This window comes from Salmo trutta, chromosome 15 (genome assembly GCF_901001165.1).
Source record: "Salmo trutta chromosome 15, fSalTru1.1, whole genome shotgun sequence".
Lineage (NCBI taxonomy): Eukaryota > Metazoa > Chordata > Actinopteri > Salmoniformes > Salmonidae > Salmo > Salmo trutta.
Window position 1 is genome coordinate 46,230,869 of NC_042971.1, and position 18,728 is coordinate 46,249,596.

Below are 18,728 nucleotides of genomic sequence, written 5' to 3' on the forward strand. Positions count from 1 at the left end.
GTAAAATTTCGTTTAGAATCGGCACAAGACCCCGACGTGGGCTCAAATTCCATATGTTCCTACACGCTAAGTAAAAACGACCATTTTGTTTTAAAAGTAAAAAATAGCAAGGATGGAACCAAAGTCCCCGAGTTGGCTTTGGAAAAAATGTTGGACAGAGAACACATACCAGCACACAGTCTAATTCTGACAGCAATAGATTGTGGAACTCCAGCCCGGTCAGGCACAACAAAAATCACTGTTCGGGTATTGGACCAAAACGACAATGCACCTGTTTTTGAAAAATCTTTATATGGCTTGAAATTGCTGGAAAACACTCTTATCGGTACTGTAGTTTTGACTGTCAAAGCTGTAGATCTTGACGAAGGTGGCAATGGCGAAATAACGTATTCATTTGAACCACATAATCCTGAATCACTTCAGAATCTGTTTTCTATTGACTCACAAACGGGAGATCTCGCAATTAAGGGTGAATTAGATTTTGAAACAGGACGCTATTTGAAATTTGATGTTCTTGCTACAGACAATGGCCCGCTAACTATGCAGGGACTGTGCACTGTTGAGGTAGATGTCGTGGATGTGAACGACAATGTTCCTGATGTTATTTTGAAATCGGAACCTACCCCGGTTAGGGAGGACGCACCTATTGGAACTGTTGTGGCTCTGCTAAGCGCCAAGGACATAGACTTTGGACATAATGGGAAAGTCACTCTAAGTTTACCACCAGGCGTACCTTTTAAATTAAAACAATCAGTGTCCAATAATTATGCTTTAGTTACCGACTCCATTTTGGATCGAGAATCATATCCGGATTACACCATTGAGATAATGGCAGTTGATGCTGGATCACCTCCTCTCTCATCCAAAAAGATGATTCATGTCAGTGTTCTTGACGTCAATGACAATTCTCCAATGTTTTCCCAAACATCTTACACTGTCTATGTCAGAGAGAACAATGCTGCTGGGTCAATAATGTGTTCAGTGTCCGCTACAGATCCAGATATAGGTGAGAATGCCAAGATCTCCTATTCTATATTAGACTGTACAGTACAAGACGTGTCAGTCTCCTCCTATATGTACATCAACTCAGATAACGGCAGCATCTACAGCATGCACTCGTTTGACTATGAGAAACTGAAGGTGTTTCAGATACAGGTGCAGGCAAAGGACCACGGCTCTCCGTCTCTGAGCAGCAACACCACGGTTCATGTTTTTATCCTGGACCAAAACGACAATGTCCCCGCCGTTATTTACCCCTCCGCTGTCATGGGCTCTGTCTCCCATCAGAAGATGCCCCGGTCCGCTAAAGCAGGCCACCTGGCAACTAAGATATCGGCAGTGGACGCAGACTCGGGCCACAACGCCTTGATTTCCTATAGGCTGACGGAGGCCACAGACTCGTCTCTGTTCAGTGTGAATCTTTACACAGGTGAGGTGAGGACAAAACGCGCTGTTTCAGAGCAGGATGACTCCTCTCAGAGGCTGCTTATAGAGATAAAGGACAATGGGGATCCGGTCCAGTCCACCACAGTCACAGTCAATATACTGTTAGAGGACGGGCTACATGAGCCCATATCGGACTACCGCCAGAAAACAGCAGAGCCCAGCAAGAGAAACAGTAAAATCACCTTTTATTTGATCGTCTCTCTGGCCTCAGTGTCCGTCTTGTCTTTGTTAACCTTTGTCATCTTAGTGGTGAAGTGCGTTAGAAACAGTAGGAGCAGCTCGAGTTGCTGTATCAGACGGGCTGACTCTGATGGATACAAGAATCCCAACAGAAACCTGCAGATCCAGCTGAATACTGACGGCCCTATTAAGTATGTGGAGGTCCTGGGAGGGGACATGTTGTCTCAGAGCCAGTCGTTCAGGTCGTATCTCTCTCCAATGTCAGAGTTCAGTGATTTCACCCTCGTTAAGCCCAGCAGCACCACTGACTTTAAGGAAATGATAAACGTGCTTGACGCATCTTTACCAGACAGTACGTGGACGTTCGAGAGTCAACAGGTGAGCTCATAGTAGAAGCATTTACTTCAGTGACGTAATATCAGTGAACAATAATGTGAATATAGGAATGGAATGACTTAAATGTTATTTTTGCTCATCTTAAATGTGAAGCACAATTTTAAGTTAAAATAACTTGATCCAAGCTTTTTTCACTTCATACTTTGTCTCTTCCCTTCTTTAACCGCATATTATGTTTTGAACGAGGCCAACATGCTATTTCCTTAATCGAAACTAACATTTTTTCTTTAGCATATTTCTTCACTTGAACGTTATCAAAACAGACAGGTTATGTAAAACCCGGAGTTTTAAAGAACTTCAGAAGTTAACAGGTTCACGGAAAGTAAGTATTTTTTTGAAATTTTTGAATGCAATTGAGAAGTGTTATACTCAAATGAAATGATACTCAAATTTAAAATTATATCTGTGATATAAATTATATCTGTGACATAAATGAGCAGTAAGAAATGAGCATGTATATGCTTTCAGGAATGGGATTATTTGTTTACCTCATTGCCAGCAGAGCGGTTTTTACATTTCATCACCATGGACAGCGACAATCGCGCTTTACAGGCCAGGAAACACTTCGCTTGCTGTATTGTTTCTGCTGTTTGTACCACACGTCTGCTAGACATAGGTCCACTTTCAATTAGTTTTAAATTATTTACTTTGACCTTCAGATAAAGGGCTATTGCGATGATTATCCTCACTGTCAACATTTCAAAATCATAGCTGTCAAGGGAAAGCGGTCATTTTGCATTCCCTCATGAATACCATCTCCATTTCTTCATGAATGCTCTGGTGTGTTAACGAGTTTGAAACGCTGACTCCTATGCCAGAAAGATGGCTATGACTTTAACAGCCACTCGGTTTTGAATTGGTTTAAACGTTGCTGTGCTCTGCCCCAATAGCATGCTTAACTGTACACTAAGATCTACTCCCTCCCCCATCGTCAGCATCGCAGCCCATACAATGCATAGAGCTGGGAGAGACGGAGCTGTGCTCACCCATTCATTCACCGTGGAATTAGATACCTGGCTAAAAAGGACATGTGATCAATAACAATTCCCATGGAATATTTTTTTCTAAACATGTTTTTCACGCGTTATTTTTTTCCGAGTCCAGCAATATGAGGAAATTCAAATTGAAAGAGAGGTCGCGCCTGAGCGATTGGAGAGGACAAGTGCTATGGCTGTTCAGTTTCTTTTTGTCTTGGAATACAACAGGAGCACAGATTCGTTACACTGTTCCAGAGGAATTTAGCGTGGGATCCGTGCTTGGCAATTTAGCTAAAGATCTACATTTGGATGTAACTGAGATTTCTGATCGTAAGTTGAGGATAGCCTCCGTGGCTGGTAAGCAGTATTTCAGTGTGAATTTGGGTAAGGGCGACCTGGTTGTGAGCGATAGAATTGACAGAGAAAGTCTGTGCGGACAAAGCGTCAGTTGTCTCTTGCCATTAGAAGTCATCGTTGAGAATCCTCTAAAGCTCCACAGAGTGGAAGTTGAAATTAAGGATATAAATGACAATGCTCCACAATTTCAATCAACAGAGCGGACATTGAAAATCGCAGAATCTACGGCTCCTGGTATGCGCTTTTCTTTGGAGAGCGCGCAGGATCCTGACGTTGGCGATAATTCTTTAAAATCTTACACTCTCAGCAAAAACGAACATTTCAGCTTGAAAGTAAAGGAGGTTGGCGATGGAAGAAAAGTGCCAGAATTAGTATTGGAGAACGCACTGGACCGAGAAAATAAGGCAGCATACCAACTGTTGTTGACAGCCTTGGATGGTGGCTCTCCAGCCAGATCTGGGACCTCGCAGATAACCGTTGTTGTCCTTGATATAAATGATAACAACCCCGTATTCGAAAAATCGTCATATGAAGTGTCTCTAAAGGAAAATAGTCAACAAGGCACATCTTTCTTAACGGTTGAGGCAAAGGATTTAGATGATGGCCCAAATGGTGAGATTGAATATTCTTTCAGTGATCATACTGCACAGTCCATAAAGAATTTATTTCACATCAATCCAAAAACGGGGGAGATGTATTTAAATGGTATCCTGGATTACGAAAACACTCCCTCACACAGAATCGAGATTATTGCTAAAGATAAAGGCATGCCTGAAATGGAGGGACAGTGCAGCGTCCAGATTGATATCGTAGACGTCAATGACAACCCTCCCCAAATTACCCTCACTTCTACACCAAGCCCAGTGCGCGAGGACTCACCCAAGGGGACTGTAGTGGCTTTGATTAGTGCATGGGATCCTGACTCTGGGGAAAATGGAAAAGTGACATTACAAATCCCACCAGGATATCCTTTTACACTAGCACCTTCTTTTTCCGATCATTACACGTTAGTCACCAATGGTGTTCTAGACAGAGAGACGTTCCCAGAGTACAGCATAGAGATAACAGCTACTGATTCGGGCTTCTCCCCTCTGAGCAGCAGGAAAACTATCCCAGTACGTATCCTTGATGTCAATGATAATCCACCCAGGTTTCCAGGCAATGCGTATACCGTGTATGTCAATGAGAATAACTCACCTGGTTCTATTATCTGTTCCGTGTCTGCATCGGACATGGATTTTGGAGATAATGCTAAGATCTCCTATTCTATATTAGACTCTACAGTACAAGACATGTCAGTCTCCTCCTATATTTACATCAACTCAGATAACGGCAGCATGTACAGCATGCACTCGTTTGACTATGAGACACTGAAGGTGTTTCAGATTCAGGTGCAGGCAAAGGACCACGGCTCTCCGTCTCTGAGCAGCAACACCACGGTTCATGTTTTTATCCTGGACCAGAACGACAATGTCCCCGCTGTTATTTACCCCTCCGCTGTCATGGGCTCTGTCTCCCATCAGAAGATGCCCCGGTCCGCTAAAGCAGGCCACCTGGCAACTAAGGTATCGGCAGTGGACGCAGACTCGGGCCACAACGCCTTGATTTCCTATAGGCTGACGGAGGCCACAGACTCGTCTCTGTTCAGTGTGAATCTTTACACAGGGGAGGTGAGGACTAAACGCGCTGTTTCAGAGCAGGATGACTCCTCTCAGAGGCTGCTTATAGAGATAAAGGACAATGGGGATCCGGTCCAGTCCACCACAGTCACAGTCAATATACTGTTAGAGGACGGGCTACACGAGCCCATATCGGACTACCGCCAGAAAACAGCAGAGCCCAGCAAGAGAAACAGTAAAATCACCTTTTATTTGATCATCTCTCTGGCCTCAGTGTCCGTCTTGTCTTTGTTAACCTTTGTCATCTTAGTGGTGAAGTGCGTTAGAAACAGTAGGAGCAGCTCGAGTTGCTGTATCAGACGGGCTGACTCTGATGGATACAAGAATCCCAACAGAAACCTGCAGATCCAGCTGAATACTGACGGCCCTATTAAGTATGTGGAGGTCCTGGGAGGGGACATGTTGTCTCAGAGCCAGTCGTTCAGGTCGTATCTCTCTCCAATGTCAGAGTTCAGTGATTTCACCCTCGTTAAGCCCAGCAGCACCACTGACTTTAAGGAAATGATAAACGTGCTTGACGCATCTTTACCTGATAGTACGTGGACATTCGAGAGCCAACAGGTGAGCATAGACTGAACGAAGTACCAGACATCCAGTCAGTACTCAACCCTCAAGTTTTTCATAGGAATTAGGACAGTGCAATGTTATTTAATTATTAGACGATGAATGTGGTAGGCTACGTTGCGGATATGTTTGCATCAATTTCTAATATTTATTGAATGACTCAATTGACGAAAACTGTTACTTTCGTGGCAATTCTATAATAATATCTATATTGTTTAGGTTTCTAGTTGGGAGGACTCATAGAATTTGTCTCCAGATTTATCAAAGCTTTTGTAAATTTTTTCTCCCGTAAGACCAAGAGAAAAACGAAGATAAAGTTGTATTGTCTATTATTATTACCTCCCTCATCCTTTCATTTTTATTTGGACCTGTTCATCTTTTATTTCGGTGTACATAACTCGTTTTGGTGAGTGTGTGTGTGTGTACTTGCGCGTGTGTGTTCGCCTGCACGCGTGTGTGTAGCGGATGTGGCACAACTAATGAGAGCCGCTTATATTGTCCTACAAATGGAGAGTTTCCTGCCTTTGTTTGGAGACCCAGGCACCTCCTCTGAAAAAGTGTCCTTTCAGAAGCTATAGGAACTTTGCGCGTGGAAGGGAGTCGGTGTTAACTTCCTATTTATTTTCTCTAGATTATCATATTTGAAAGTTATTGAAGCTCTTGGACCGTTATTTATGTTACTGTGTGGTTCAATGATAAAATAGGATATATGAGGAGTTGAACAATCTGAGTTTTGGAGACGAGAAGAAAGGCCTTGGGATGGCCGGTGCTCTGGCTCTCCTCTCCGCTTTATACAGCGCATCATCTTCCGCTGAACTTTCTTATTCCGTATTGGAGGATTTAAAACCGGGGTCCTTTGTCGGGACATAGTGAAGGACTTAGGCCTCGGCGTACTAATTCATGGGAACTGAAACCCACAAGTTGTGTCTGAATCTTTTGCCAAGTATTTTGACGTGAACGCGAGTTTTAGTAATCAAACAAACTATGGACAGAGAACGTCTTTGTGCATTAACTTTGCCATGTTCTCTTACTGTTCAACTTGTTTTTCAAAACCCTCAGGAATTCCACCGTTTTGTCATAAAAAAAGGGCACTGGGTTTCGTTTGGACCGCACACCGGATCTAGGTGTAGACATCAACTCATTACGCACATACATCCACAGTCCTATCGACTTGTTCATATTGAAAGTTGAATCAAAAAGTGATGGCAGGAAATCCCCCGAGTTATTACTGGAGAAACCTCTGGACAGTGAAAAGCAGTCAGTATTCCACCTGCTGCTTGCGGCTGTAGATGGTAGACAACCTGAGAAATCAGGGACTACTTCTGTTCTTATTAATATACTAGATGTCCATGGCAATGCTCCAGTACTTGACCAGCTAATGAAAACAGCTAGTTTAATGGAAAACTCTCCACCAAGCACATTATTGACTAAACTCAGGGCATCTGGCTCTGATTCTGGTCTTAATGGGGAGATATCTTAACTCTTTAGTAATATATCTTAACTCTTTAGTAAGTACGGATTTCACCTGTCTTCGGGTGAAATCCGAGTGAAAGGAGAGGTGGATTATGAAATGGCTGACAGTTATGACATCACTGTGAATGCCAGGGCCCCCGCCATGGGAGGCTCCTGTCACATTCAAGTCAAAATCAATGACATGAATGACAACAAGCCAAAGATAATCATAAATGCATGGTCTAAAGTGGTCCAGGAGGACGTATAATCAGACACTGTCATAGCCTTGATCACTTGTAGAAATGGGGAGGTTGACGTCCGCATTCCCTCTGGGTTTTAATTTAGGTTGATACCCCCTTTGAGGAGCACTATACCCTGGTTACAGACGGCCCTTTGGACCGAGAGGCTGTGACTGAATACACCATCACCATGACAGCCACAGACTCTGGCTCTCCCCCTCGCTCTGCACTACAGTCCACTGTGGTCGCTTTTCCAGGTGTAAATGACAACGCCCCCCTCTTCTCCCAGTCCTACTACTCTGTTGATATAGCGAAGAACAATGCCCCTGGTGCTCTCATCCTGACTGTGACTGCGTTCGACCAGGACCTCGGCCAGAACGCCCGCCTCTCCTTCTCCATCCTGGATCGTGAGGTGCAGGGCTCGGCCGTGTCCTCTTTGGTCCACGTAAACTCAGAACGGCGACCTGCATGCCATTCGTGCCCTCGACCATGAGCAGGGGAATGTGTTCCAGGTGCAGGTTAAGGAGGCGGGGATAACCGTACAGAGCTCCATTGTGACCATGCATGTGTTTGTGATCGATGAGAATGACCACGCACCTGCCCTGATCTACCCCGCTCCGCCCCCAGACGGTGTGCTGCAGCTGTCTGTACCCCTCTCGGCTGGTTTAGGACACCTGGGGCCTCATTTAGAAAATGGACTTAGGATCAATTTTGATCTTAAGTATGACTTACGCAGAAAACCACGTGTAAGTAGTTATTTAGAAAACCTTACTTTGACCTGGGAATTATCTTATCTCTACGCAAAGTCTAGACTTGACGTAAGTGATTTTCCTGCTGGTTATGTAGGGATATTCTTTTTTTCCCTTGCAGTTTAAGGTCAGACACTTTCTTTTTCACATCAGCCACAGTTCTGTCATGCTGCCCCACCTCGTTCACTCGAGTGGCGACACACTCCCAAGCTACCTGTTTGGCTTCGTTTGTCAACCCACTATTTAGTCCACTGAATAATACGTGTTGCCTGTCTTCAATCTCCTCTACCATCGCCGTGATCTCGTCTTCCAAAAAGTTAGCTTTTCTCTTTTGATCCATGGCTATTCCTGACTAAACCCTCATTTGTGCTAGCATTCTATAAAGGGAAATTGTGGATTGTAAGGCACGTTCAGGTGTAGTCAATTTGAAGTTAATTTGAGATTTACAGATCACAGGTGCATAAGTTACAAATGGGCTTCTTAGAACCTGCGTAAGCAAGGTTGTTTATGCTCAGTATCTTTTATGAATCCAACGTAAGCACACCGTCTGAAATGATCTTACGACTAAGTTCAAGTATAAATCTAAGAACATTTTTATAAACGAGGCCCCTGGTCAACAGGGTGGTGTGTGGGGACCCAGACAGTGGGCACAATGCCTGGCTCTTCTACAGCCTCTCTGGGAGGGACGCAGGGCTCTTCCATGCGCACGGCCCATAGATTTGAGGAGGAAGATGCTACGTTCAGTGCTGGTGCAGGACAGTGGTAAGCCTGCTCTCTCCACCAGTGTCCCAGTCAATATCACTGTGTCTAAGAAGGGTGCAGACACGTCCTCCCAGCTCAGCAGGGCTCTGGCCTTACCCTGGCTCTGATTGGCTATCTGGCCTGTGTCTCGGTTCTGTGTTTGGTGACAAGCATTGGCGTGGTGATGCGCTGGATGAGACACAGAGGCTACCTGACTTGGTCGGACCTGGGCCCCAAGCGGGCCCTGCACTCCCACTCTCATAAAGACCTCCACCTGCAGCTCAACATGGACAGGTCGCTGCGTGACGTGAAGGTGGAGGGGGGGGGGGCCCCAGCAGTGACAGGGACATTGTGTTTGTTAAAACTCCCATGATGAACCAGAACATTCTGAGTGTAACCCTCTTCAACAAATACACTAGGAATGTAGCCTATGTGAGGGCTCTCTCAAACTAATGAGATAAGACCGTGTCAAGACTTAAACGTAAGAGTGCATCTGTATATGTGTGTGGGTGTTTAGATGTTAAACCACTTGTGGTTACCTCTCAGGAAAATACTTAGTGATTTAAAGACACTTGTGAATTCTCAGGGAAGTACAGAATGTTTTGTTTGTGATTAAGTGCTGAAATCCCAGTGTTGTATCCTCTTGTCTGCTAGGGGGAGACTGAATATTTCATATGACTGCGGAGGAACGCTCTCTGTACTAGACATGCTATTACACTGAGGGTGTTCTCACTCAACATGTGTTCATTTGCACAGTGACAGGGATGGGGAGGGACATGGTGAGTAGGATGTGGAGGTATGCGGCAGTACGGGTCATAATAATGAAGATATCGAGGTCAGTTGTTGACCTTTGACTGCTTATTGAATGAGGTAAAGCTAATAGATTGGGGTTGTTGCATTGAACCTATAGCCAGTAGCCACCTCTCATGACCTCACCAAACAGAGTGCCGGACTTTCTCTCTGTCTGACTTTTATGTGACTCATCCCTTTAATTGGCAACTCCCTGAGTCAAGCCTCAGTCATAAATAGATGGAAATAGATCTTCATAGAGAGGATCGTTTTTTGCTGTATACTTATCACATATTTGACCTGCTTTTAATCAGAACTATATTTGTCATATATTACTGAGCATATCTGTTTATTGAACTTCATGACTCCTTGTTGCTTCATATGAAAGTACAGTAATAACTCCTGCATGGCACATCACCCATTCATAGAGATTATTCCAGTGTATGAGAGTATTACAGGCCTGGACATAGGGCTTCTCTAGGCTGCAGGCCTGGCAGGGCTCTGTCTGTGTAATCCAGCCAGGGTTTAGAGGATCGGTGGGGCAGGGCAGAGCTGCAGATTACTGCCCCACTGACTGACTCTCTCTCTCTCTCTCTCTCTCTCTCTCTCTCTCTCTCTCTCTCTCTCTCTCTCTCTCTCTCTCTCTCTCTCTCTCTCTCTCTCTCTCAGTTCAATTCAAGGGGCTTTATTGGCATGGGAAACATATGTTAACATTGCCAAAGCAAGTGGAGTAGATAATATACAAAGTGAAATAAACAATAAAAATGAACAGTAAACATTAAACTCACAAAAGTTCCAAAAGAGTAAAGACAAATAAATAAAGACATTACAAATGTCATATTATGTGTATATACAGTGTCTCTCTCTCTCAGCCTGGCTTTGGCTAATGATCCAGGGTTTGGAATGAGATATTCCCTCATCTATAGCAGATATAGCTTGAGTGGAAAGCTCCTTTGTCAATACATTGGGAGAACTGTGGTTAAATATTTAGCATTATTAAGCTTGTTTTGAAGTTGCTTGTAACAGGAGTATGTTTGATCCTTCCTCTCAGCGGACTCGCTCAAGCACATCACTGGCAAAATAGTCAGTTCAATAATTCACACGTTCTCTCACACTGCTTTCTCTATCGCTCTCTCTAGCACTGTCTCTTTCCCTCTTTTCTTCTATCCCCATGTGACATCTTCTCTCTTCTTGGCCCACTGAAGGACAAAATGGCTTCCAGTGCTGATGACTGAAGATGACATGCCATCAGTGGCATTTTGTAACAGTATCTCCTCTCTCTCCAGCAAAATCCACCCAACAATGACTGGCGCTTAAACCAGCAGGGACAGAGACCTGGACCCAGTGGGTAGGTGTTCAGCTTCTTTAAATATATACATCACACACACACACACACACACACACACACGCACGCACGCACGCACGCACGCACGCACACACACACACACACACACACACACACGTCCCTCATTCCTATACGCATTCACAATTGAATTTAATTTCCACAATGTGAATGAACAATTTGTGCCTAAGATATGTGTTCCATTGAAAGACATAAAGACTTAAGGCAGTTGTGTGTTTGAACAGAAAGTACACATTGGTGCCCCACTACTCTCCACACAGATCCAATAACACTGAGTAACGGGTCATCTAATGGTTGTTATATGGTAGTTGTGATAGTAGTTGTGAGTCCTTCGGTAGTAGTTGAGTAGAAGTGATTTATAGATAGTGTGATGATTGTTTAGTTGTCAATGTGATTCCAGAAGAAATCAATCAATAGAGATCGGATGTCTGTTGTGTGGGTGAGGTTAGAAGTATACTAGAGTAGAGGTAGGGGCAGCCCTCTGGTTGTGGTAGTGTTGTGAGTATAAAGCCTGCTTTAGATTAGCAATGTCTTTCACACTGTATTGCCATTTCAGACAGTAATGTGACTTGCTGCCTCATTTGCTTTTGTAGAAGATGCTTGGATTATCTGATGCATCTTGATTAACAGGTTGTGGCTCTATTGGTGGAGCAAATATTGAGCGTCTGAGTGTCTTGGAGTTATTAGCCACTGATTGCATACTGTATCATTCAAAGAAAGTGAGACAGTAGATTCCTTAACATATGGACAATGACTTGTAAATAGTCATTGCGCAATTTCTATTTTGTGGCGGCACAAAATAGAATGTGACACACCATTGTATTGTAGTTCCTTTTCTAGAAACTGAAAAGGAACCTTGTTGGCTAATGAAGGAGTCCATCTGATTGCATGGGGCTGAAGGAGTGACGGCCAGAACTGTTTCCCCTGTCTGTGTTTCAGCACATACAGGTACAGCACCAGCACCCAGCAGAGATGGACACCGTACGGGAAGGCGAGGTAGAGTGGAGTAGGTAGAGCAGAGTGAGCTGTGCTGAGTGTGCAAGGTGGCCTCCTGGTCTTATACGTGATGCTGTCTGACTGGCTGTAGGCTTGGTGCAGCTGTGTGTAGTCAAGCCTGGCTTCTGGCTTTTGAGTGTGTGATAATCTGTACATGCTCTTGCGGTCTAACTATGTATCTGAAATGGGCCGAGGCTTTGTGGTGTTTGTAGATGTGCTTAGCTCAGCACTGTTCCGTAGTCTTTGTTTTATACTTTGGGTTTGTAGGCTTCGCTGAACTGTGTAGTTTGTCCTTTTATTCGTAGTGTAAATGTACATGTTCCTGTGGTTCTGTCGGTCTGTCTCTGTCTGTCTGTTTGTGTGTGAGTGTATGTGGTTATGCTAGCGTGTGTGTGTTACTGACTCCCCTATGGCTGTAATGAACCCAGCAAACTAAATTCAACATATATCCCCAGTCCTGCATTTAAAATTTGAACATATTTGATGGGTAAATTAAGGGATTGAGAAGAACCATATAATATCTGATCATCTTCAGCCACTCTGCAATATAAAAACATGCACACATTCTCTCGTCGTCCCCCTCTTTTTTCCTTTCTCTCTCTGTCTCTCACTCTCCCACCCACACAGTAACACACAGCATGTGTACAAGACACATGGCATCCGGGCAGCATCCAAACAGCTCAGTTAGTCCTTACTCTGTGTGTTTGAGTGTGTGTGTGTCAGCTTGCGTATTGTGGATCTGTGCTACCTAATAACATCTATAGCACGTCCTGCTCTAATGTCTTCTCCCAGCCTCAATATTGTCTGTGCTCTGTGATGCTCCGGGAGCACTGCTCACTCAAAATGGCTGCTGGTGGCTGAGTGTTGCCATGCTGACAACCATGATGGGAAGAGAGTGTCCTCTATTTTGTGTCTGTGTGAAAGAGCGAGTGAGAGAGAGAGGTTCACATTAAATGAGAGTATGTGTGTTCATGAGAGAGTGCGAGACACAGTGGATGAGAGAGATTTGTGTGTATCTGTTATACTAACTCCTCCCCTTCCTCTCCTCCAGAGCTGGCCCCCATCCTGAGGGGGCAGGTGGTGTCGTAGCTGGAACAGGACCCTGGCCCAACCCCCCCACCGAGGCTGAGCAGATCCAGGCTCTGATGGCTGCTGCCAATCGTGAGTCTGCTGCCTTCATCTCCCAGAAATCCCCTTGCCTTCTCTGTCTTTAGCTACCTCACAATGTTACCTCAATATACTAGAGAGAGAGAGAGAGACTTTGTCTTTCTTTAATGAAACATTCTCATGTCATTAAAACCTCACCACCATCCCATTAAATAATAGTAAAGGGTCTGTTATCCCTCCACCTTTGACCCTGTTCCTCCTTGTTAGCCAAATAGCCAACTTTGCCTGAGCAAACAGAAAATTCAACAAAACACATTTGGCCTTTTCCTTATTTGAATACCTATACCCCATTATGAACATCCCAACAGTAAAAACCACCCCCAACCTCTCACAGACATTTCAACAGAGACATTAACCTCTCTAGGGGGTGAGGGATGGTAGCGTCCCACCTGGCCAACATCGGTGAAATTGCAGAGCACCAAATTCAAATTAAATTACTATAAATATTTAACTTTCATGAAATCACAAGTGTAATACATCAAAATAAAGCTTAACTTGTTGTTAATCCAGCCGCCATGTCTGATTTCAAAAAGGCTTTACGGCGAAAGCAAACCATGCAATTATCTGAGGACAGCGCTCAGCACACAAAACATTACATACAGTTACCAGCCAAGTAAATTAGTCACGAAAGTCAGAAATAGCAATAAAATTAATCACTTACCTTTGATGATCTTCATATGGTTGCACTCACAAGACTCCCAGTTACACAATAAATGTTTGTTTTGTTCGATAAAGTCCCTCTTTATATCCAAAAACCTCCATTTTGTTGGCGCGTTTTGTTCAGTAATCCAATGGCTCAAATGCGGTCACAAGATGCAGACAAAAATTCCAAATAGTATCCGTAAAGTTTGTAGAAACATGTCAAACGATGTTTATAATCAATCCTCAGGTTGTTTTTAGCCTAAATAATCGATAATATTTCAACCGGACAATAGCGTTGTCAAAATATAAAAGAAAAACAAGAAAGACGCGCTCTCGGTCGTGCGCAGGAAACAGCTCTGGGGACATCCCACTATCCACTCACTCAAAGTTGTCATTCTCCCTCATTTTTCAGAATAAAAGCCCGAAACAATGTCTAAAGACTGTTCACAACTAGTGGAAGCCATAGGGAACTGAATCTGGGTCCTATCTCTTTAAATGGTGGATAGGCTTTCATTGGAAAAACAAATTATTTCAAAATAATGGCACTTCCTGGATGGATTTTCCTCAAGTTTTCGCCTGTCATTTCAGTTCTGTTATACTCACAGACATTATTTTAACAATTTTAGAAACCTTGGAGTGTTTTCTATCCATATCTACTAATTATATGCATATCCTAGCTTCTAGGCCTGAGTAGCAGGCAGTTTACTTTGGGCACGCTTTTCATCTGGAGGTGAAAATAGTGCCCCCTACCGTAGTGAGGTTAATGGCATTAACCTGGCACACACAGAAAACACATGAATCACATTTTTTCTCATAACACAGAAAGTACACCCCTGCCCGACTCCCGGTTCAATCTGTGCCAACCAGCTATTAGTGGGCAGGGCTCCATGTCGAACCCTCCACTGGAGGTCCCCTAACCTCTTTGGTACTGGGGGTTTGTAGAGCCCCCTCCATCTAAAATCCACCATACTCTCAGCCCCACACAGCCCCTGCCACTGATGTGCCTTCACTCCTGTTAGTCTCCTAATGTTCCTCACCTTAACGCAGAGGTTGTAGATGGCTTTACCTCCCACCTCTTCAATCTCCCCCAGGCTCAGAGTGTTAAGATCTAACAAGTCCTCCAGACCCCCTTGCCTGTCCCCAGTCTCTGCCATCACCTGCAGTGGTGGAAACACTGGTAGCTCCTCCCCCTTTGGCCGCTCAAACACCCCCACTTACCGGCTCAGACAGTGCATCCTGGACCTCCTGCAGGAATCTCTCGAGCAGCCTAAGAGACATTATTCCTGTTTGTTGTGCCAGGATGCCAGTTTATGCCAAAGGGAAGATGCTACCAGGTTGTTGATTATAAGCACCCTCCCTCTATATGACACTTGGGACAGGAGCCACCTCCACCTGGCCAGTCTTGACACCACTGCCTGTGACAGCCCTTTCCATCTCTCCGAGCCCAGGTATACCCCCAACATTTTAAGCCCTTCACAACCCCACTACAAACCCCCTGGAAGCAGAGAAGGGGCCCTATCCCCCATGCCCAACATAACAGAGCTTTGCTCTTGACCCAATTTGCCTTATCTGATGAAGCTCCCTTGTACACCTTCAAACTAATCTCTAGTGCCTGCATATCCTGACCATACCTGACCGTCACAGAAACATCATCTGCATATGCTGACACAGCTATGCCTGTCCAGCACACTCCCTGCATTCTCCTACAAAAAAGGCTCAATGGCTAGTGTATATAACGGCCCGATAGAGGGCATCCTTGTCTAATGCCCCGTCTCATTCAGACTGGCCTACAAGAGCCCCCCTCCCAACTTGACCATACATGACGCCCCAGCATACATCTTCACATTGGTCAAAAAACTTTTCCCAAACCCAAAAACAGACATCACATTAAACAGATACTCATGGTCCACTCTATCAAAAAGCCTTCTCTTGATCTAAAGAGACCAGTCCAAAGTTCACATTAGAACCTCTCAACAAGTCCAACATGTCCCTGATTAAGAACAAGTTGGCCGTGATTGACCGTCCCGGTACACAATATGTTTGGTCCTTGCGTACTATAGAATCTAGATGGGACTTCATTCTGTTAGAGAGGACCTTGGCAAATATCTTGTAGTCCGCACAGAGCAATGCCACAGGCCTCCAGTTCTTAAGTTCACACAAGCCCCCTTTTTTGGGCAGGAGAGTCAGAGCCGCCCGACGGCAGCTCATCGGCAACTCTCTTACCCCGAGGCATTCATGCAACACGCAAAAGAAGTCCAGTCCAATTATTCCGCAGAATCTTTTATAAAACTCCACTGGAAATCCATCAACCCCCGGTGCACGGCCAGGGGACATCTGGGTTACGGCCTCTGCCAGTTCATGGGACAACAGAGGAATGTCCATTTCATCCCTCTGTGCCAGAGAGAGCTTAGGGAGTTCTGCAAACAAGACCTGAGCAAACATAGGATCACACAGTTCTGCCGTATACAACTCAGTATACAACTCCACAGTCCGCTCCCGCATCTCCCCCACCACAGAGGTCCCCCACCCATCAGACAGCCGTAGACAATGCATACCCTTGGCTTCACCGCTCTGTTTTTCCAAACCTAAGAAGAAAGAGCTGGGAGCTTCCATCTCTTTGAGCATGGAGAACCTTGCTCTTACAAGTGCTCCCTTTGCTTTAACCTGGAAAAAACTGCCCAGGTCCCTACATAATTCAGCTAAATTAGCCTGGAGGCCTACATTGCCTTGCCCCACCATCTCTATCTCCATCTCACTAATACGATGCTCGAGTTCCCCCAATACTCTCCTAGCCTCTGAGGATGAGAAAGCTATATACTGTTGACAGATCAGCCAAATTTGAACTTTCCCCACTTCCCACCATTGATTCAGAGACTCATACTCCTCTCTTTGCTGCCTCCACCTTTCCCAAAAAATCTGCAAACCTGAGCAAAAAGTGGCATCTTGTAAGAGCTTTATATTAACTTCCAATAGGATGAATGCTGAGGCCCTGGTGAAATAGACATCCGAGCCATGGTTATGTGGTGATCTGAAAAACCCATCGGGAGAATGGTGGTGCCCAACAGCCTATTGCTCTGATTCCTGTAAAAACGATCAAGTCGGGCTGCACTCACCCATGCCCCAAATACCTTCACCCATGTATACTGTCTTTTGTCAGGATGTTTAGTTCTACAAACATCCACTAGGTCGAACTGATTAAGGATGGCACTTAACACTCCCACTGACCCTAAATGAGCCTCGTCATCCTCTTCCTCAGACTCACTTTCCACCTCCTCCTCATCTCCATCTCCCATCCTGACCACTTGCCCTTCCTCTCTGGTCAGGGCCTTCCCCCAGCACCAGGCAAAGGTTCCTTGGTGCCTTGGACCACACCAGCCTCTCCCCTCCCAACTTCTTTCTTCTCCCCCTTTTTCCTTTTCCACGTGACACCTTCATCCCCCTAGTCTCTTACACTTCACCACAATACTCTCCTCATCCACTAGCATCTACACCACCATCCATAACCTGACTGGGCCCAGCCTCATCTACACCACCATCCATAGCATGACAAAGCTGAGCCTCAGCTACGTCACCATCTCTAGCCTGACTAGGCTCAGCCTCATCTAGACTACCATCTCTAGCCTGACTAGGCTCAGCCTCATCTACACCACCACCACTGGCATGACTAGGCCCAGCCTCTGCTGCCTGCATCTCATTGCCCCCTGCACGTTGACCTCGATTTCCCCCACTGGCGCTTGTACCCTCACCTTATCTACAGCCTTTATGTGGGCACGCAAAGCTCTTATGCCCCAAATCCCCACACTCAAAACCCCCATAGACTAACTGTGCTGACAAACCCTGCGTAGAACCCATCCGTTTATTATGGATGATTTGATCATCCGTAAAAAACGGAGGCAAATTTGCAACTATCACCCTGGTCGAAGGGGTAAAAAGAGGCGAAATTGGCACCAACACACCCCTTACCAATATTCCACTAGCAATGAGCCTACCAACCAAATTTGCTCTTTTCTTGAACACAACCACAGCTTTGTTCATTCTGGAAGTGGAATGTATAAATTCAGCTCCTACCGGTTCACCGACCGCGAGCAGAACCTTTTCCACTTTAACTCCATTCTCAGGAACACACCTGAATCCATGCCGTAATGACAGCCTCTCCTCCGCACTAAGCTGAGAAGCCATCGCACACACCACACCTTCCAAACCCCAGGAAACTAAAACTCTGTCCTCTTCCACCCTAACTTTGAAAAAACCTGTGGATACCGCTAAAACAAATAGTGCATTAACCATCCACCACAGAAAACAAAAATTTCAAGAAAAGACCAAGGACAGAATCAAGAAAATGTAGGACAGAGCCCTACACAACAAACTCTCAAATTCCAAAAGAACGAGAGAGAGAGAGAAAGAGAGAGAAAGAGAGAGAGAGAGAGAGAGAGAGAGAGAGCAAGATGGAGAGAGAGAGAGAGAGAGAGAGAGAACACTGAAGTATCTCTGTTCTCCTCTGAGGACTGACACTGCATACAGATGGTGAGATAGAGATCTCTCTGCCACTGGGTAGAGCTACAGAGAGAGCCCTGTTGGAGAGCAACATCTCAGGCACTAGATTCTAAGTGCATACGACTTTGTTAGATGGCAGTTGATAAGGAAACAACACATCCTTCCTGTGTTTGCCTCCATTAGGACACACTGAGAGAAATGCTGCCAATTACACATGTGCCAATTACACATGTGTAGAGCTACAGTCTCTACAGTCCCTGTGTATGAATGAAGCAACACAGAGGGCTATGGGACACAGAGCTCTTTGTTTCTATGCTCCCCAGCTGCAGTCACTCAGAAACCTGTGCACTGCCTCTCTCTCTATTACTGTGTGATTAGTCAGTGTAGCTAATCCTCAATTCTAAATTATATTTGATTATATCTGATTGTGCTGTTTGAAGTTATTTACATCTGATCTCTGTGTGAGAGAGCGGAGGTTCTATATGTTGTGGGGAGGG

General features: G+C 45.0%; 1 protein-coding gene across 15 annotated transcripts in view; it reads left to right on the plus strand.

Annotated features, from left to right (window-relative positions):
- The window catches only part of LOC115149152 (protocadherin gamma-C5), a 61,958-nt gene that overhangs the window by 40,767 nt on the left and 2,463 nt on the right, over positions 1–18,728 (plus strand). For 7 of the 15 annotated variants that reach the window (XM_029691715.1, XM_029691712.1, XM_029691718.1 and 4 more), the window contains exons 2-4: positions 10,856–10,917; positions 11,872–11,928; positions 12,980–13,089. In XM_029691715.1, the coding sequence (XP_029547575.1) occupies positions 10,856–10,917; positions 11,872–11,928; positions 12,980–13,089 (229 nt within the window). Of the gene's footprint in view, positions 1–1,012; positions 2,005–2,027; positions 5,597–10,855; positions 10,918–11,871; positions 11,939–12,979; positions 13,090–18,728 lie in introns of those variants that run through there. The other 8 variants (XM_029691716.1, XM_029691721.1, XM_029691724.1 and 5 more) reach the window with 6 other exon arrangements.